Raw genomic sequence first — 22,606 nt, forward strand, 5'->3', positions numbered from 1 at the left:
GAAAATTTTGAACAGAGTCAGAAAAAATGGAAACTGGAAAATTTATCTCACAACCTGGTATATATGAAAATCCTTCTGCTTATTCTGAAAAATGGCTTAAACATATTTGTGTAAGGTATCTTTGTTGACAATTTTATTTCTGATTTCTCCTCTGTCAAAGAGCAAGCTTAAAAAATCCCACCAAAAACAGAAAGTCTGATGGAAATGTAACTACCAGGAATGTATACTGCGAAATCTTAAGAACGGATCTGCATCTGGACAACTGTTGCTAATGTTCGCGCACCATCTTCAACCACTATCTTCCTAAGAAAATTAGCTTTAATGGAAATAATAACTGTAAGATTTTCCTTCCTTTTATCTGATCAAATTATGGTTTTGCATTATGTTAATTTTGACTTATAACTATAACCTGTAATCTATATTTAGAAATTAGTAAAAGATTATCATATGTACCAAAAGTGATTAGCTATTTAACCAGATGTATCTATCAGGTGAGATCCAGGTCTAGCCCAGTAACTGCTAGAAACAGATCCCTAGAGAAAATCATGGGAACAAAGTAATCATTTGAAGATATCTCCCCAAAATAATTACCCAATTTACCATGTACAGTTTATGAACCATTGGAGCTAGAGATGGTGTCAGTATTTAGTAGCTCTCAGCTGATTTTTCTTCCCTGGTCTTGTCAGTTGGGTTTTTTGGTTGAAAGCATGACACATGTAAACTTTTAACATCCACAGCATCCTGCAGGAAGAAGCTTCACAGATTAATTAAACAGTATATGAGGAACCATTCTCCTTTGTTTGCTTTCAATAAGTTAACCGCTAGCGTCATTTCAATGCCCTGTACAAAGAGAACAGACAGGGAACCACTGTTTCATATTCATTGACATTTTGAGTAAGAATCATGATTTTACAGACCACTAACAACATTCTTCGTCCATTGTCTCTTTTCCAGACTAAGGATTCCTACTCTATTTGAGTGTTCCCCATAGAGAGGCTGTTGAAAATCTGCTCTGAGCTTACAATTATCTGATCTAAGGCATTTCTGCTTCCATTACCAGTTGCTTATTCTGGTCCCTTTCAGGTCAGTCGAACAGCAAATCAACACGTGTGCTTGTACAGTAGCTGAGGAGACGCAAACACGTAGTGAGAGGCAGGAGGGAAAGGCTGGGTCTTGAAGAAGGTACCATAATAATCAGAAGATAAACTGACTGTGAAAATTATAATCAGCACACCAACTACAATTAACATCCTAGTTCTTTACTGATGATATTATACTGATTCTTCTTGCATTGTCATTAGCTCCATGAGTCATGAATACCTGTTTCCCACAAGTTAAGATACTTGACTAATGCTGTATTTGTTAGCTGGGATCACATCAACACCAAGCACTCCACCGTTTGTAAAAATGTCTTCCATACCATATTCTGTTTAGATATATAAAAGGTTAATATCTAGTTCCATTTGCAATGCTGACCTAGCAAGAAAGAAATTAATTTGGCATTACAGCAGTAACATCCATTTCCCATGTAACTTTAGTAATGCATTTACTGGAAAGAGATTAATATCAATTCCATAAATCATTCACATGCTTTTTCCGGAGCTTGAGACATCTGAGTAATGTCATATATGTTAACCGATATCACTTTGTGCATGCTACATCCATTAATCTATGCCCATGGTCATCATTAAAAAATAAACAAAAAAAATAAAATCAATCGTTTGTTCTTCACTTTTTTGTGACTTCTAACTTGCAGTAGCCGAAAAGTATCAATATTCTGATAGAATGAGACTGCTCTGAACTGGTAACAGACATTTTCACAAAAAGGAAACATTTGTTAAATTATCCCTACTGGTAGCAATAACCACTTAATATCTTTATGTGAAATATGGTATAAATTACTGTCAACAAATAAGGAAATGACTAAAATAAAGTGTTTCATTAATCAGACACACCTTGATGCCACAAAAGTAGACTGAAAACAGACATCATTACTGAAATAATACGTTGGCTTTCATTTCTTTGTTTCTACATTGGATATAAGCATTGTCACAGAAGTGAAAGCCAAAGTCTACCTGACTTAGTGATTCTAGCTAAACACGACATAATGTAATATAGGAAATATGGAATAACAACCAGTTTTTGCTTCAAAAAAAAGTGTTTACACTGGGAGAAAGTATTTTTAAACAGCTCTTGCAGTTTTTATCTCTAGTAATGTGCCACTATTACATTTGCCTGTATTGCTTTATTCCTGTTCTAGGATATCATAGTAGTGCCACTGAAATCAAGGTGAAAAAGGGTATTTCTGTTCACCTGAATGTAAACACATGCAGGATCAGCTTGTTTAAAAATTTTGGAAGTGTATTACAATTGTATAATATATTAGATGGCCAAAATGCAACTATTTCCTAGGGTGGATTTCAGTTTTCTTTTGAACACGAAGCTAACAGTATTGTCTTATGTATCATCTTAGTTTCCATTTTTAAACTTTTTACAAACAAAAATGTCAATTTCATAAAATGTTTTGCAACTCAAATTTCACAGTGTTTTATTAATCACAAGTAAGATTAATCTCACTTGATTTTAGCTAAAGTTACATGTCAAGTCTTAGCAACTGGGGCATAGGCACCCCAAAAGGCAATTCATCCTATATTATCTTTGCTTTTGTTCAAACAATATCTTTCATGGTAAAGCTCAATGGCCTATTTCACGCCTGTAAGAGGTTACAATGAGATCAGCGGAATTACAATCACTTACTGCAATTTTGAGTGTTGTGCAAGTGTTTTAGAAGTACATTATCCTATTTTTGAAATATGGAAAGATGTTTAAAACCTGAACAAAAATGACACAAGGGTACTTCTCAGTCACATGAGATCTCTTAATACATTGTAGATCTTAACTTTTTTTCAACTGATTAATATAATTTGCAATCCATCAGCATTGATTTTTTTTATCAGGTTTCTAATACCAAATGTTTAATAAACCTGTTGCAGGAAAAGACAAACTAATGTTTGACAATAATTTTCACTGCAAGGTGTTAGTACCTCAGTCAACATAATAATACATGGTTTACAGTAATTGAGATTGAATCTAAGATTTCACAAAACTTTAATTACAACCTTTTGAACACAAACCACAATACAGAAATTACCCAATCGTGACATTTTTTTCATAAAAAATAAGAATTCATCCAAAGGATAGAAGATTTAATGACTCTTGGCAGAGTTCCACTTTTTGGTTGAAATGAGAATAAAAGCAGACGGCAGCTTCATTTCTAATTTCAAGAAACACAGTATTTTTTAACATTTAAACAGCATTATATTTGACTAACAAGCCAAAATATGTATTTTCAAAACCTTATAAAAAGCCCCGGTATTTAGCAGTATGAATGTTGAGATTTACGAACCTCTGTGAGCCAACGCTGTTCCTCCAAACCTCAAAAGTAATTATAAAATATGCAATTTGAGCCACAAGCAGCAGAAATTGTCGAGCTTGGGTTTTTAGGGTTTTGTTTTCTGTTCCGTGTTCCACCACTATAACCATCCTGCCAACACATCGCAGTCCCCCATCTAACGCCAGCTTCCCCCCATGTTCCCTATGACATCCTACCAGGCACGACAGAAGGCACCGTGGTTAATTCAGAGCATCAATACACTACTCTTTAAATGTTGTTTACTACTGTTTGGATCATAGGAGGGGATAGATTTTAGCATGAATAACAATTTCATAAAATATCCAGTAATCAGTTAATTTGCTTTGACCAGTTAAGGTACTCTAAGAAATTACTTGGCTGACATATAACATAAGATAAAGTGAATTTACACATGAACTGTACACAAGATTATTATCATTCTTGCTAATACATCATCATCATGAGAAAGTAAATGAAGGCATTAATTTTATTCATATTTGTATTTTGGAGGTGTCTGAATATGCAAAGCAACATCACAGTCTCATCACGCTACAATGTAAATAAACACAGTATTTCAAACAGCATCTGCCTCTATCACATGTGACTATTGTCAAAGTATATAAAGTATGAACATTACCTTTGAACTGAATAAATGTTTTAATTTAAAAATATAATTAATTTTATTGTTCAAAAACTGAAATTAAACCATCATGCAATGATTCGCATTACTTCACAAATAATTTGATGGCTTCTACTGATCCTTTTCATTCAGAGCAGCTTAACACAATAAAGTAAGTTTCTCAGCTTGGCTAACTGATTGATTTCATAAGCCATTTTCTGTTACAAAAGTTCGTAATACCACAACTATAATGAAATAGCATCCAAAGTATTTTTAAAAGCACATAGCTACCGTCTGAAACTTCAGAGACCTACCTTAAAAATAAGATACTCTATTGTTCGTTGCATCATTTACACCTTTTACATAATGCAATCAAAAGATTTAAATAACTCAATTTAATATTTACCAAGGAACCGGCAGCCAGTATTCTAGCCTGAGGGATGTAACTCCTCATAAAAAACTCATTTTACAAGACACTGTAGCAGTTTTGGCATTACCAGAACCTCTCGCATAAACCATGCTGAAAACTATAGTTTATCCTGCCAAATGCCTTTTGTACATATGGTGTTTTACAGTGTTCTCTAGGTCTGTAAGCCAATAACAAGAGATTTAAGCTGAAAAATCTTGAGACAGATATATGTAACACAAAAATTTAAACTATGCTACATATTCATATATATAAATCTACCTACATACCTCAAACACATATAAACATACATGATGAAAAATATTCTTTAAATTAATATGCTAACTATAACTACTATAAAAACAACTTATCTTTCAATTTGAAGTAGCTTTCTGAGGTTTAATTTTCCTTCTATTGACATCAGAGGTAGAATTTCTGTTACCCTCAGCAGTACAGAATTAGGCCACAAGAAACAGAAATGTATTTAAAGACAGCACATATACGGGAGGCTTGGCACTTTACGAAGTTAACTTCCCTGGTAAACTTTCAAATTAAATTTAAAAAAACTTCACATACTTTAAATACTACACCTTTGATTAGTGGCCTACATTATTATAGGTATAACAATAGAATAAAATCCAGTTATGTATCTACACGTGGTAAGAGATGGACCTGATGAAATGTATATTGTAGGTAACAACAAATTTCACCACCTTTTTTACATTTGGACCATCTGGTTTTATGTCATGCTCCGACTGAAGGGAATCAGTGAGTTAAGTAATATTTAATGCAAGTCTTCTTTAGAATTAAGACACTTATTATAAATGCGAGCGACGTAGTTAAAAGTGTTAACATATTGACAACTTCATAACATAAAATAAAGCTAAAAATGCTTACCACTTTCAAAGCAGGCATCAAATATAAGATGTCCTTTTTTAGGCTGTCCACAATAACCAGCTGGCAGAACAGTGTACTTGCTCACGTTCCCTGCTATGATATCATCACTTCCTAGGGCACTACCTGGTGCAGTAAAAGAAAAGAAAAGAAAACAAAAACAACAACAAAAAGGCATAAGCATAACAGAAAAAGCTATAAAACACAGTAGAAGGATATTCCCCATGCTTTTCTACATAACATGAAATTTGCACCATTTCACACATGCACCAGTAAATAACCCTTTCTTTTCAAAGTTTAAGAACTTGGCTACAATAACAGCATCACATGTTAAAGCTTCTCTGGCTAACAAACTGCACAGCCTGGTTTCATGCACACATGAGTCCTGTGGGTGAACACTCTCAGGTGCAATAGTCTGATATTCAGCTGGATGCACTTTGTTTAACTGGAGCTCTCTAATACGTATATTCTGCACGGATTCCCTAGAACTGAGCTCCTCAGCATTATCTTCCTTTACCGTAATCCTCAGCAGCATCTTCCTTACTATGGGCATTAACGGGATCTTTTTCCTCTATCCCATTGCCTATTTTCATGCATCTTAAATGAACTTAGAACCTTTGAGACTGTTAAGTCCCACTCATATCTGAAATTTGAAAACTATTAGAAGGGAGGCACGTGATTATCTGAGCCTTGCTTGTTTAGGAAACAAAACTCAAAAAAAGAACTTAAATAAAGAATTTTTTTTTAATGTAGGATTTATTTCATAATGAAAGATATGAGGACATAAATTTTCCATATAACAGCATGATTTTTGTCAAAATATATCAGTAGTGTATATATTGAAAGCTTTATTCTCCCAGTCAAATTATACTATTTAACTGCACTACACAAAAAAATTTGTTTCCATATAGGGATGGAAGAACACAGTGCTTTTTTCATTTCAGCAATGTACAAGAAAGAAGGTTAATATTTGTATATTATATTATACATTAATATTATAGTGAAAGAAATACACAACAATATAACTAGCTGTTCATTCTTCTGACATTGGCTCAGCATTTTCTTCACTATTTACTGTTTGGACAACAAATATTTAAGAATAAAAAACTATCTTCTGTGTTACAGAAAACTAGAAGAAGTGTGTATGTCTTCAAGTGCAGAAGGAAAGTGATAGAATAATGGGATGATAATATCTTATTTCACTCTGATAAATAGGGCTACTAAGACTTCTAGAAATAGACTTTTGGTCTGTACTGATTTTTTGACATTTAAATGGGTTACGGGGGATGATGAATGTGACATAAAGCTCAATTTGTTTTATTTTTATATGGAAAACTATTTCACACAAATGTTACAAGCAATTCATGCTGGACCTGAATGATGAAAACAGCTTATTAATTAAAACTGACCTTTCCATACATAAATGCATTCCACCTCTTGAGGCAAAACACCTTAGCTGAGGTAACAAATTATATCAACATATCAGTGACACCACAGTTCAAGGGTCTGTCAGGCTTTCTATTATATACCTGTATTTTCAGAGGTATATAAATCCCAGATTAAAAAACATATCCAGGTCAACACTCGGCATATAAATCTGGATTCTTCCCCGGGAGGAAATTTGAAACTTACTCTCTTTGAGAAGTACTCCCACAGAACAAAGAGAATTTAGACCTCTTATTACTTAATCATAATCCCAAAAGTTAGATATTAAATAATGCATGCTATTATTTTTTAGCAACATTATTATTTGCAACCTCACGGTTATTTGGTTTAGACTCAATAATTACCCACAGATAGCAATCTGCAGCATTTAAACTGTTTTCTTTAAATGTAAAATTGCTACTTACTCATGATATTTTTAGCCAGATAGTTTTTACCCTGTATAGTTTGGCAGCATGCTGATAGAATTCGCTTAAAGGCTGGTAACACCAGGGGCAAACTTAGACCTGAAAGGGGCACCTGTGTATGTGCATGGCCACGATCGTGACACGTGATAGAATTCACCCCTCTGCATCCTGCAACCTGTAATTCAGAACACCGGCCACAGGAAAACCATTTCCTCAGTTTCACTTCAGTGCCACTTTGATTAAGAGCCCCCATATACCTGTGGCAGGTAGTCAAGTTAATCGTTTGTAATCCAACACATGGAATCAAAAATACAAAGAAAAAATCAGGGAAAACCTGCAGATCTCCCCCAAGAATGCAGGAGCTGCCAGGGACCAAAGGGAACAAATGGGAGGCAGGGAGTCAAATGACTAGAGCAGTGGGAAGATTGAACTCTTCCTGGTAAATTCTCACTCATAAGCCTCTGCTAAAAGTAAGAGGCCTCTTGTTATACCTAAAAGATAGCCGGGAAACACTGCTTAGATAAAGATGAACAAGAAAAGATTGCATTCATAATACTGCCACCACAAGACAGTGCAGGAAAAGCAGGCAAGAGACAGAGCTGCATCTCCCTTTCCACTGAACTGACAAATTAGAAAATCTGCCAATGGAGTCTTTACACGATGCAGAAGGAAGCTGTCAAGTGACTGTGTCCTAGCAAAAAGTTCCCATCTGGTCCTCCTGCCCTAATGTAGCCATGAAGGAATGAGAATAAAATCATCAAATATCTTATAATTCGTAGTCATTTAATAATATTAATATCTCCTTGCATGTTCTTTATTACACAGTACTTTGAATATTCAGAATGTACTGCTGTTATATTTTGAGATATCTTTAGTTAACCTCGAAACATGCAAAACAGTGTTTGAGCTCCACGTTACTATAATATATAGCACAACAGCATTATGTCCCTTTTGGCATGCTCTCCTTGGGTGACAAAGCAAGGCCGGACTACTGGCCCAACAAGAGCCTGCATGGCTCTGTCATTAGATTCGGCAGATGCAGCAAGTGTTGCCAAGAACACGTTGCCACCTTCAGATGAAGGGAACCATGTCCCACTGTGCCGAGTCCTCTGGCCAACAAAGAGATGCTGCCCCCACAACTGGGGAGCCCTCAGTAGATTTCCCCAACTGAAGGCACAGATGTATGACAGAACCTTGCAGGGGAGAGAAATAGTGCTCCAATCTGAACCCAACTGACAGGGAAAAAAGATAATTAACTGAAGTACATCCTGCACATTGCACTTAAGGAGATCAGACTCTTCTTTGAAAAAAGGTTAGATAAGACAAGCAAAGGCAAAAGTAACTTAGCAAAGACATCTTCTCAGACTGTAGGTCTTATTTTGTCAATTATTTTTCTTATAGGTTGTAAGACACATAGCTATTTTATTCTAATTCTTCATAGCTTAAACTCCTGGAGTCTCCAGCAAATCCCTAGGATTTACTTTTACCACACTATTAAACTTTAATGGTAATTTTCTATCAGGTATAAAATCTGTAGGTGTCTGAAATCTCTGTAAGTATATAAGGTTTTAAAATAAAACCTGGACAGAGTCTTCTGGTATCTGCATTCATCACTATTGTCATCGTGGATATGTTTCATATCAAACTAGTGAAAATGCATAGAATCGGTTACAGGGATCTGGGATTCTTAGTATGAAGAGTTTGGAAACTTCCAGACCTTCTTGATATTCTTAAGGTCAAAGGGTAGAGCAAACTTTTTTTTTCATTTAGGCAAATATGAAAACAGTATTTGCTACTGTAAACATTATGCAAATTTAAGCACATTTTCTTTAAAAGCTGCAGTTTCTAGAGGAAGGTACCTCTTTAGTAAGTAATAGTTACTCTTTGAAATGGGTAAACAAGCAGCCCAGCTTCCAGCTGTGACAAACTTCAGAATCCAGAGTTAGCAGCCAGCAGCTACCCTCATGCTACATTAGGTAGGAGAGCACAACTGCATTAAAACAGACATAGAAAAATACAGAGTGAATTTGCCTGGAAAACCTGCAACATCCTTATAATCAGACTTACTGCCTAATAAGGACAGCCAATTAGAAAAGTAAGGTAACACGAAAAGATACGATAACTGCGAGAGAGCTTTGTAGATGTCTTTCTTTAAATATTACAAATGTCATCAAGATGCCTCTTATTCTGTGATGAGATCCTTATTTTAGAACAAAATTAGGATACATTTTGCTACTGAAAATTTCTACAGTGCAAAGATCTAATAGCCAGAATCCCACCATCCAGGGTTCGAGAAAAGTTTCCAGTTATCCTGGCAAAGAGTTTCATCAGCCTTGAGCAGTATTGTTATCATAAACCCAGACAAAGAAGGGAACCTGAACTCTCAGTACAGTTTGCAATAAACAGAAATTCATTCAGATGACCAACAGCAGCTCCTGTTAGCTCCTAAATATAACAAGTCTCTGGATGAACATTGCTTCCCTCATGTTTTGGACAAGAAACACTTATGGAGTATGTGCCAATAACAGTGTCTTCTCCACCAATCAGAAAATTGCAAACAATATAATTTTAGCAAAATTATTTAATATCTGCGCTTGTAAAAATATATAGTCTTAGTAGATAATTATGTTCTTCTGTTCTACCATTTTTTTTTTAAGAAAAGCTTTTCTACCATTGTCCCTGGGCTTCAGCAGCACCGATATTCAGGAATACTTGTTATTTCTGCTATCAGCTCTCAATGCTCTATTGCCATTCTAAAAATCCTACTGGCAGCAGCAGGCAGGAACTTGGAATTTCAGCTCCACTGGCTTAAAAATTGCTAAGAAAAAGAAGAAAACACAGCTGTCATTTTGATCTTCACAACCATGTATCCTGCAGCAAGAACTGGGCATAACCCTGAGAATCTAAACATACTGCAGAGAGTGCTGTCAATCTGAAATGTACTTAATACAGAGTCACTCTGATCTGAAAAGGAATTGAAGAAATTATGTTAAGACCTACAAATCCCAGGGTTTGGGAGAATGTCCTGCGTGGTAGAAACCACACCTGCTGCCTCACATTCTGTACTGTGCCCATCCTGTCACCATTACCTATTTCGAAGGTCAAGCAGAACAAGGAAAATGTTGATTATCACAGACGACATTCTCATACAGCTTGGTCTAGTTCTGAAAACTAGTAACATCGCATTGTCATTTAGAAAACCAATTTGACATAAAACGTCTTTACAGTAATTATCTTCTCAGTTACTTTCCTCCTACAGTTTGGCTAACAGACTGGGTGTCAAGAGTCTATCTCCAAACTCTAAAAAGATATTCATATCCAAGAAAATATGCAGAAGGAAAGACAAGCACAAGTTTAGCAGAGATTATCAGGTAAAATCCGAACTTTGCAAAAGTTCTGAAAGGACTCAGTAAAAATAAACTGCAAGCTCACTACTATGGACTTGAAAAAGCTTATGGTTGGTTGCATAAATAAGAAGAAAACATCGTAATTTCTTGTTTTGTTTTGTTATTCCTTTTACTACACAAGTTGCTCCTTCTACAGAGGCTACCAGCAATATATCCTTTTAACTTTCCTAACACAATTCCTTGGCTAATACATCATTAACTATTTATTTTGGGTTAGAAGGCACAAGTATATCTAAATACTTCATATTTCTTTAGATATACATACGCAAACTCTAGCAGAAGGTATGGCATAGATCGACACTGAGAGTAGAAAAAGTCTTGCTCTCATATGCAAACATGTTGAAGCAAAATGATCACTAAAGACGTCACATGGGGTCCCTACAAAAGGTTTGGTGGTATCACAAAGAGCACTTCGCTGAAATACTCGTTTGAGCAGACAGCAGGCAGCCCAAAGATAAGTAGGAACAAAAAAGTACGTAAGGTGCTTAGCCCAAAACAAAACCATCAACTTACAGGCTGATCAAGTATGAAAGGATGATGAGAAATCTCCACTGCTCAGTCTAGTAAAAAAAAAAATAGATCCAGATAGAGATACAATTGTCAACTAAGGTCAATTATAGCTCCTTTCCAGAATCTAGAGAAGAACACTGAACTGAAGACATCTGGCAGACAGATACTGCTCTGAGCAATGATCTCTCACTCCCAGTGGCTGGCATTGTCTTAGGAGTTTACAGGAAAACAAAATAAGACAACTGGTGTTGACTTGCATTCATCTCATATGTAATATTTGTTTCAGATCTTTAACCTCAAAGTATAACTACAAGCTTTACTTCAGTGCAGGCTCTCTCCAAGGATACACCTTCTTGTCTGAGGCTCACGGCCATGGAATTTTTTAATATCACTTTAGTGAACAAAAATATCCAAGAAGGTATGAACTGGTTTTCCTCATGAAAATAAAAAAGCAATTGGTGTTCCGACCTCAATAAGCAAGCAAAAAATCATCTGTTACTCTTTTCACTGTACTTATAATCTCTAACCTATCCACTAAAATACTCATCACCAGAAAGGAAAAAATAATTGAAAAAAAATAGTAGCACCAAATATGTTAACTGAAAATATATTTATTTTAAAACATTGTAAGAATTAGTGAATTTCATTTGATATATAGAATTTATTCTTTATAATAAGTATTTGGCATCTTGATAACATCAAATGTATCACGTGATGCATCAGTTGCTATAGCAGCAATACTTCTTTGAACAAAAAAAGATCAAACAAAAGTATAAACCATGTAAATTGTAAACAAAAATATGATGCATCACATACATTCCCAACTAGCAGAGGAAGGAGTAAATAATAGCTACTGAGCCCAGCTAATCATCAGACCTGCACGCTTGCCCACAAAATGCATCTCCTGAAAGTACTAAGTATGAAGCACTGTGGAAGCCCTTCAAGACTTGGCAAGATCAAGTAAGAAACATACAAACAGTGCTTTTTCTGTTTATGAAAATCACCCCTTTTATGTCAAATTCCTAGCACTTTCAATGTCTTAACATGTTTGCTGATTGAACAGGGGCTTTCCAGACCTGGATTTACAGAGATGTCTATCTATGCCATATTTCAGAAGACATGAGCTTATCGGCTGTGACCCCAGCAAGGCCATAGGAAGCCACCTCCAGCTGTGACGTGGCACCTGCGCCAATAAGCTTGGGTTCAAGACTGAGGTCAGATGGGTTGAACTTCTGTTTTTCCTTAGCTCTTGAATACATGCAATTTAAAGATATGGGCTTACCCTTGCTTCCTATTTACTTTTTGTTTAGAGGCATGTATGTATTCTGTCAGTCACTGGAACTCAACTGTAGTTTCAGATGCAGTTACTTTCTTCACTTTGGAGTTAAAATCTTCTTAACGGCTATATATTTAAAATAATTTGGGGATTTTAGTACTACTTCTGGAATAATTTGTTCCCCAGGGTTGCTGAAATCAATTACGCTATTAATTACTGCCATAATTATAATTACTCGTTGAAACAACTCCTTTGACTTCTTCATTGAGAATAGCATCTTTCCCCCTACTTTCCAAAACAGTCCTTTCAAAAAGAAATATTTTAAGTCACAGAGAATTTCTTCCACCCAAGCATTGCCTACTCACATGGCTGAATTTACTCTTACGAAACATCATTAGCATAACCTAGTATTTCATGTCAAATGATTAGATCATTGCAGTGTTTTATTTTATTAACAAAGTATAAGTACTATACAGTAAAACATTCAAACATTGTTTCAGAATTCCTATTTTCTAACTCAAAAACGTTAGCAAACTAAACTTGATCTATTAACTCTCTTGCATCAGCAACATAGCAACAGGAATTTAACTACAGAGAACAGTACTAACTAATACACCATATTCAGCAGTTTTTTTAACTAAGCAAACGTTAAGTTGATACAATATTTATAGGAATATGAAATGCATATAAAGTATTTCAAATATTCAGAACACCAGCCAAATTTCTACCTACAAGAGGGCTTACACACAGAAAGCTCTGAGATCAAGTTACTGATTATTCGTACTGCTTAGAAATAAAATAACCAGCAGATATACTGGTATTCTGTGTAGTTACAAAACATCTGTTATTCTGCAGCACTACAGACCTCAGGTCTAGGTGAGTAGCACAGAGGCAAGTTTATCTCGCAATCCTATTTTACATGGACACTTCCCCTGAAATAATGTCACTGCATTTGGATTTGTATAGGTTATTTGAGGAAATTTTCATTAATCAAGTGCAACGTACTCTCGCATCTGCATTACATATGCATGAAAACGTGATAGTCACTTGATAGGTGTTACCCAGCTCCAAAATTCACTGTAATCGCACAGTAACTCTGCTGCTTATTGCAAATGAAAACACATCAGTAGAACTGTAATGAACCCAGCTGGGCTTTCTTTGGAATGGATTCCTGCCGCTCTGCTCTGGTGATTCACGGGAACTGATGTTCCACTTGCTTTTGCGGAGATTGAAATGCAGCACATTTTTCAAGGTGGTTATGAAATAATACGCAAAAGCAAAATCTCGCCATTTTTCACTTGTAATTGGGAGATCCACTGCTAAGTACATACCTCTATGAATTAGTATGTAAATTAAATACAGTTAGATAGCTTATTTATTTAATAATAATTTAAAGCAACTACTTTCTTCTCCTGTCTCCTTTTCTACGCCTTATTTTTGCCACAATGAATCTACAAAATCAGCCAGTTAATCATACTGAGAGAACAGGGACACGTATGTATATTAGAAGGCATATGTAACAGACTATACATTCTAGTCTCTAAACTTAATACATTACTTATACTAAAATAGAACCAATAATGAAAACACTTTACTATACATATATATACATTGAACTCACTGCCAAACATCAGGGCCATGGATGTAATATTAAAGCCCACATCTCTGAATTTGCATAGCCTGTCACAAAATTAAATTGAAATCATCATTACTATTTTGGTAGAGCAGAGTTTTCCAAAGCATTCTGACATACAAATAGTAAAATTACTACCAAATACATCTATACATATCTAAGGCTTAAAAACATAGCACTTCTTAAACGACAGGCTTGGCTTCTGTGGCAATGCAAAGAAAATGATGAGTTGTGGGGACGATGTGACAGGGAAGCTGGGATATGGGACATAGATGTGTACCCATAACCAGTGCCTGATTACTTGTAAATTGGTTTACCTTTATTGCAGATTAATCGCAGACATGGCTTGAGCAACAATGCAATCTAAACATGGCAATTCTGCGTCAAGGCTCTGCATGCCAACTATTTTTGGGGCTTACTTGAGAAATCTGAGCTGGTTTCTATAGAATCATATAGTTCTGGAAAATGGCAGCACAATCAATCCTCCAGAAAGAGGAGTGATGTGGCAGGATTCATGCAGCCAGGAGGGTCCACTGGAGCCAGCCTGCATCCCGCAGCTGAGACTTTCACAGCAAATATCTGCACCAAACTCTTCTTCATGTCCTGTAGCACCTCATTTATTCAGGGTTTGGTGCTTTTTGTGATCATGGTATCCTAACCCTTTATTAAAAAAAAAAAAAGTTTAAAACATGAAAATGACTATACAGTCATTTCACTCTATTGCTTTTGTCCCTAAACAGATGTTGCTGGAGGAAAGGGGAATAGGAGGAAGGAAAATCTGTGAGTGTAGACAAATTGTCCATTTCTTCTGTGAAAGACAAGAGCTATTGCTATTAGGTGTCCCATTTGGAAAGCAGGTTTATGCTGCACATCTAAGTTAGTGGCCCCATGTGGAGAGCAAGCCAGTTACATTTTAACACAGGAATCTGACTTAAAACGCTATTTTAATGAGCATTATATCTATAAAGCTCAACTTCAAAAAATAGAAATGCTATGTAGGCCACATAAATGCATACCGGGGTTGATCTGTTTTTTTGCATGAGACTTCTGCCTACTAAATACAGTGACTGCAACACTAAAGAAACTTGCAGAAACTTGTTTTACAAATTTCAGTATAAAACCTATTAAAATTCTCCATATGTCTCATTTTACTTTTTACAAATTCAAAAAACTCCTCTCACAAGTGCTAATAATTAATAGGGTGCTTTGAACTTCACTGAAAGAAAAAAACGTTCGGAGGCTTGAGGTAAGTAACTTTCAAAAGCTTTGATTATTTGTCAAAGAAAAAACTGTTTGAAATACGGCTAGGAAATGGTAAACCATTAAGAAGTGGCAACTGGAATACCCAACACACTCCTGTTTCTTTCTTTTTCTGAAATTGTATCTTCTGGCTATATAAAGCCTTCATTAGTATTTCTCAGGTCTCCTTATATGGCAAATTATGTAATAGAAATATGATCAAAGCTCTAAGTACCAAAAATATATTAGCAGCTCTTCTTTGGTGAATTCTTCTAGTGGGGATTGTTTCCACTAGATAACTGAAGAAGATGGAAATTAGTTGAGTATCAGTCTACTGGCAACAATATAATGATAATTACAATATTTTTCTGTAGCAACTGTAGCTAATTTCTATATATCACTTCCATGAGTATTTCAACTCAAGCAGTAAAAACTGACATAGTTAATGGTCTTACAGAGTGCTTCAAATTTACCAACAAACCTTGCTCTAATATGCCCTGGACTTCAAACTGCTTAAGCTAAAACACAGCGATGCTGTCAGTAAGTTCTGGCAAATGTGTTTGTTGAACAAAACACATTTTAGATTTGTTTACAAATACATCCTGCAGCATTTGATAAACAACTGTAAATAGCTCTTTATGGTGTGTGAACATCTGCAAGTCTGGGCCCCGTACTCTCACAGTTTTCCACTGACTTTTGAAACCTCTTCATGTTGACAGGAGGATATAGTGGGCAGATCACTTTCCACATGAAGCCTAAATGCCTTTTCCCAAAGCCTGGAATTCAGCTATGTTTACAGGCTAGTAGTGTATACTAGGAAATAAGCTATATTGTTTATATACACTTGAACATTCAGAAATCTTTTACGAAAGGACAACTCGGTTGAAGAAATTATATTTGCCTGGAAGACCAGAAGTACTACCGATGAACAGTGTTATTTTGAAGACAAAGATTAAATAGTATTATTAAAGTAATTAGCTGATTTCTCCTGCTTTAAATTTCTTCATGATAATGAAGAAGTGAATGAGAAGTTCCAGTCATCAAAAAGGAAAAATCAAAAAAATTTAAAGACGAATAATTTAGGTTGTCTGATCAAGTTTGGCTTTTTATTGAATAATTAAGGCCACCTAAAAGAAAGTAGAATGCTTCTGATACTACAATGGCCATACGTGATTAAATATTTTTAAAAGAATAACTATTCTTTTCTGAAAGAATAATCAAAAGCTATATTTCAAAACAGTCCAGCTCAGCACTGCCATATTAAAATCAATCAGAAAACACTGCAGAATTTACACAGCTATTCTATCAGGCCCTCCACATGCAGGTCTCTGAAATAATGATCTCAAAACTATCTATTTCAGAAATGTTAATTACTACCCAGACTCTGAGTGGGGTTTGGCACTCAGCAGCAGTTTGAATTTCTCCTCCAGGTCAGCCAGGCCAGCCCGGCTGTGAATGTTTTTGAAAATTCAAGCCATCCTTAATATGAAATGTAACATAATATCACTCTGCAAGGTATCTGTCGTGACATGTAAATAAACATGAAAAACTACACATTCGGCTGGGAAATCTGTTTGTTCCGACAACAAGAACCTTTGGCAGACGTATTTATATCCTGTCCAGTACTGCGAGTAAAGGCCTTTTTTTTTTGCTTCCACTACGATTTCAGTGACGATGACTCAATGAAATAGCAGAAATACTAATATCCACAAAATGACTGGAAACTGTGGAATAACACATATTAGAACTGTCAATCCAGGCTAATATGCAGCTGCCTCAGATAGAAAACTATTACGGAACTCAGAGATAACCTGTACCCTTTGATCATTGAGGCCTCTGGAAGCAAGTCTTCTGAAGGTAATATAGATCCCTAGAAAAATCAGAGTAACCTCGGGAGAATGAGATAACAAGTGAAATTTTAGCTGGATCCACGTCTGAACATTAAATACTTTCATCTGGTCCATGGGTCAAAAAATTAGCAAACACAGGCATTCTGTACTCACTTTGACCTACTCCTAAACCTTCCTTAGAGAAGTTAATAAGGTTCTCTTCGCTATAGAATTGGAAAAATAACACTGATCTGGTTTTGAATAAACTTAACTGAACTGGCAGTCTTGCTGTATCCTGTATCTTCCAAAGGTTTGAGCAGAACAACTGGAAGTCAAACCAAAAGCTCCTGAAAGTAACTAACTAGTCTTAATCACTGACATTCTCCTGCAGGCTTCATTTACGAAGATTTTATTTGGTTTTAAATTGGATTCCTGGCTTGAGACATAAAGGCTTTCAGCCTGGAAACCCAAACAGGGAAGCATCCAAACTTTGGGTTTATTGCTGAAAGCTGATTTGAGCAGTTCCAAGAAATCACCCAGGACTAAAGAGCCAATTGCAATGGGAAAATGATTGGTTAATCCAGGGTAAAGCAAGCTGATTTGCAGCAGTCTGACCAAACATCAGAACACGGAAACACTTTCAATGGATTAGACCAGATGTCTGCCTAGTCCAGAGAGGATAACACCAGAATATAAACTCCGTAGTAGACAGATGTGAGATAATCTGCCTTCCATATTAAGTCTCAATCTCATTTGAAACACTTAGATTGGCTTAAATCATGATATAGAAAATAATGCTGAGCATAACAGTATCATAAGAGCTGATGGTAGTCCCTCTTCTGAAGTACACCGTGCAATTCAGAGTGTCCTAATCCCCCTCCTTGATTAAAAAAGAAAGAAAAAAAGAACAAAAAAAGTTTAAAAATTTGCAAAAACTACTACAAAACCAAAAATCTTCTACATGAAAAAGGAATGGAAATATGAAAATATTTGTATATATGGAAACAATAATTATGATTACCAGTATAAGACTAACAGACTTACTTTCCTCCCACAGAATAAGGAGATACTAATAAAACTGAAAGAAAAATTCTTAAACTGTGAAAAGGTATGTTTTCCATAAAGTATAACTAAGATATAAAACCTCTTGACACAGTATCTTCTCAAAGCTAAGAGTTTAGAGGGGTTGTACGCATCTTAGATGTATACAATTCGATACCAGATAATATTTAGGAAAAAACTTAAGTTTTAAAATCACCTTTCTGTAAGTGCACCTTATAATCTTCTGACATCTTTCCCTGACACTGACTCTTGTCAAACACAGGTCAATGTATTAAACCAGTAAAGCATGGTCCGTAACAGTAACCCATGATGCTATAAAGCATGGATAAGTTACCTTTAATTGCTCTGCAACTCAGTTTTCTCATTTGAAAATTACAAATAACAATAAATATTTCAAGATGGGAGGATAAGACTTAGTTATTGTGTTTTCTGATCCAGGAATAAAAACATAACATTGCTGTAAAAACCAACCAGCAAGTATAATATAGTCATACCGGCTAAATCAATTTATGTGGTTTGGACGATGTTCAGTCCTTCTGTAACAGCTTTATTCTCCTTGCATCCATATATAAAATTTTAATGCAGGTTCCAGAACTGGATTCCTGGTTCTCCTAAAGTCTGCTCCAGATCCGACATATTGTGAAGATATACTAAGCAGCCAGGATGCACCAAGAACGTTTCCCAGTTCCCGACAGTGCCAGTGTCATCTGGCCCTAAAGGCACAGACAGGCCAAGGATCCCTACAAGAACCTGTCTGTTCCCTTAGTGTCAGTGATGCTCAGAAACGAAAGTTTAGGGGCAAAAAGGCAAAACCAAACCACCCTACCTCTTTCTTTCCCACAGCCTACTTTCCATGTCCATCCTTAAAAATGGGCCAAGATCACAAGTTTGCTTTCCAAGCCCTATAGATCTCTGAAAGTTTTGGGTCTGTTTCCTATTTTTGTGGTTATTTGCATTTTTAATTCCTCATCTGGTTTGTCCAAAAAGGAAGGACCAGCCAATTAAAACCAGCAAAATGGCCAGACAGGTATTGCAAAACTTAAGCAGACATATCAGGAACATGCAACAAAACATGATTTCAGCACAAGCTGAAACACACTATTTATGAGAAAATCACTGATTAGTTAGCTGCAATGATTAGATGTGCAGAGGATTCTGGACAAGGTTAAAAATAAAAGGCAAATGCTGTAAGGCTGCAGATTTAAATAATATAGCAGAGAACACAATATAACAGTAAATTTATGCCCCGATCTGGAAATAGTAGGAAAGTTACATTATTTGCTAAAGAAAGTTACTGATGACACAGGCACAGGTAGATGAAATAAGCAGGAAAGGTGACGAAATCAAACAGCCCCTGGAGATTTGCTTCCTCTTTCACAGCGCAGTCAGAGCTGATCGGCTGGGTTTAGTAATGCTGCACAACACAGTGGGTGAAAATAATCATGGAAAAGTTTAATGTATAATGAACTTTACAATGTGGTTTCAGGGGTTTATAAACAGTATGGCTGAACACAGGGAATTCAAGAACTTTATGGCAAACACATTTGGATGCAGCCTTTGTAGTAAGGTTTCCAGGCCATGAGAGCATTTCACACATTTATCACTTTTTTTCACCTTAAGGGGCCCCAAAATCTAAAATCAGTTCCGTGGATAACGTATCTTCATTTGGAGCCACTTCTGAGGCTGAAAAGCACATGCACAGCAGCTAACACAGCAGGCTAGGAACATGAACTTTTGGTCCAGGAACACGAACTTTTGGTCCAGGAACACAGATAATTTATGTACAATGCTGTGGGATATTATTCAGAAAAATTGTCATCATCTTTGTTTCATCCTCCAAATGTTAGTATATGTAATTCTGAAAATTGCGGGGGGAGGGGGCTTTTGTTTTCATATGGGTTGGAAAAGACCTTAACTGTGTATTATTACCGTAGGAAAGAACCCCATACTTAGAGGATCCTTGTAATTCATGACAAAACACAAACCTTCACTTTCACTGACAAACATCTTCATATACACAGAGCCATTGTTAACATATCCTGCATAGGAAGAATAACATTTGGCACCTTCCTTAAAGCCAACCTCACAGAATAATGTATGTGACCTGACCTAAGGTGTACGGCGTGCTGCCCCTCCGCAGCCTCTGGGCTCTTCGCGCCTCCCAGGACAGGCCAAGCAGCACCTGCAGCTCACCCCCCAAGCTCTCAGCTTTGCGATGCAGTTTCAATGCCAGCCCCGTGTCTTCACGTATTTAGTTTTTCCCATTCTAAATCAAGCAGGTCGCGGTTTCTCGTGTGAGGGGAACTGCCGTGCACCAGCATTTCGCCCTGCTCTTCACCACCTCCACCTTTGCCCCCAGCGCAGGGGCCGGCGCAGTGAAGGCCGCCCCAGCATCGGCTGCCCCCCCCGCACAGCCCGGGCTCTCCCCACACTGGGGGTGCTGGGTGAGCCGGGCCCTGCCCCCACACCGGGGCAATCCCCCCCCGGACCGGGCCGGGGTGCCTGGGGGGGCTCTACCCCCTCTCCCTGCACCACCACCTCTCCCCTGGAAGCCGCTCCTCATCCCCCAAGGGAAGGTGCCTCGCCCTCCTCCACAGCTCCCCGGGCAGCCTGGGCACCGGCCTCTGCCCCGGCCCCGTCTCCACCTCAGTGCCCTCGGCGCTTCCCTCCCTCTCCCCTGAGAGAAGGGCTCGGGCCCCTGCACTCCCCTTCGACTGCCAGAAGCCCCTGGAGCAGGGGGGCTCTTCCCCTCTCCCCCCGCCCAGGCGACTGCAGCTGGCACTGACCCGTCTCTGCCGTCCTGCTCCTCTCCGCCATATTTGTTGTCATCCCCCCCACTCCCCACCCCCGCGAGCGAGACGCTGCCTGGGCGTCGCCATGGCAACACACGTCACGGCCAGGGGAGTCCCGCGCCCCCCCCACCTCCCCGCGCGCCCGCCCGCCCGCCGCCATGGCGGCGCGGGGAGGGGGAGCGGCGGGAGCGGTGACCGCGGAAAGCGTTTCCCGGCGCTCCGGGGAGCCCGGCCGGGCCCGGGATGGGGCAGGGCGGCGCGGAGCGCCCGCTCCGCCGTGGCCCAGGCCGGCGGTGCTGGCGGGCGGGGCGGCGCTCCGTGTGAGGAGCCGGCGCTGCGTGAGGGGCGGGGCGGCCGTGCGTGAGGGAGCCGCCCCGGCCGCCCCCCCGAGCCGCTGGCTGCGGGTGTTGACGAGCAGCGCTGGGCCGGGCAAGGGCGGGCTCGTTATCTCCTGCCTGGGGACTCTTTACCGCGGCAATTACAGCAACGGTGCCCCCGAGGAGGGGGCAGTAGCCGGGTACCTGAGCCCCCGCCCAGGAGTCGGGTCTGGCCCCGTGGCAGTCGCAGGGCCCCGTGGCAGTCGCAGGGCCCCGAGGAGCGGAGGCTCGTTACGGGGGTGGCGTTTTCCCCTCCGCCCGGGTCAGGGAGCAACTACAGCCCCGGACCCGGCGGGAAGCGGGGGGGTTAAGGGGCCTGTTTGGCTTAGGGGTTTCTGTCTCCCCAGGGGGAAGGGAGGGTGTCCCTCCTGCCCCAAAACCCAGCCTCATGCAGCACAGACATTATGAGGACGCACCCTTTGGGCAGAGATGGCAAATTCATGTGTACGTCACTAGTCACTGCCCCGCCCTGCCCCAAAACCCAGCAGGTGAGTCTGATCATGTGGCAGTTATGTCAACTTTCAACTTTTTTTTTTTATTATTATTATTATTATTATTTCTCAAGGCAGCCCAGTGGGGAGCTTCATTATGTGTGAGTGTTGCCCGTCTGTCTCCTTCTCCCAGCCCTAGCAGGTGAGCATGACCATATGGCAAATATAGTGATGCTTCCCGGGGACGGGAGGGTTTCTGTGCGCACGTGTTCGCAGGCCCGCTGGGTGACACTCACCATGTGGCAAATACAGCAACGAAGGCTTCGGTGCAAAGGGGCTAATTATGTGTGTGTTTCCCAAGAGACCCAGCAGGTTGGGTCTGATCATGCCTGTCTCACTAATGCGAGGCGGTGACAGAAGCTTCGTTGTATGTTCTCAACACAAACTCCATTGAAATGGTTAAACACAGAGCGCACATGCAATGCTAAGCAATGGGCAGGACTGTGTTTATGGCTATGTACACACTAATGTGTTTGCTTCCTTGTAGCTAGTAAATAAATGTAACCACTTCCTAGTGACCAACGACTAGTCAGTGAAACACTCCAAGCTTAAAAATGAAGGCGGGTGAAACTGTATCTTTCTCCATTTAAAGTTCTGGTTTTTAAACATCACTTTACCTCTTTATCTTCTTACCTGGTATGTGCCTTTTCTGCTCCAGTTCCACTCCTCACTCTGCTCCAGTTCCACAAGACTCACGTGGATAATACCTGCAGGTTCTATACGCCTAGATTTTTCTGTAGGGTCAGTTGCTTGCTTTCTCCCTGGCTTTTGCAGCCTTGTCCATTCTTCTTTCAGTTCGTAGTTCCCTA

The 22,606-nt window shown here is 38.7% G+C and overlaps 1 protein-coding gene across 1 annotated transcript in view; it reads right to left on the reverse strand.

Moving 5' to 3' along the window:
* AGBL4 (AGBL carboxypeptidase 4) overlaps positions 1 to 20,959 on the reverse strand; it is a 922,470-nt gene extending 901,511 nt beyond the window's left edge. Inside the window, exons 1-2 of the mRNA XM_065655883.1 lie at positions 20,924 to 20,959; positions 5,335 to 5,457 (exon numbers count right to left, since the gene is read on the reverse strand). Coding sequence (XP_065511955.1) covers positions 5,335 to 5,457; positions 20,924 to 20,954 — 154 coding nt within the window. The 5' untranslated portion in view covers positions 20,955 to 20,959. The remainder of the gene's footprint in view (positions 1 to 5,334; positions 5,458 to 20,923) is intronic.
* Positions 20,960 to 22,606: the final 1,647 nt, after the last annotated feature.

Source organism: Caloenas nicobarica, chromosome Z (genome assembly GCF_036013445.1).
Source record: "Caloenas nicobarica isolate bCalNic1 chromosome Z, bCalNic1.hap1, whole genome shotgun sequence".
Classification (NCBI taxonomy): Eukaryota; Metazoa; Chordata; class Aves; order Columbiformes; family Columbidae; genus Caloenas; species Caloenas nicobarica.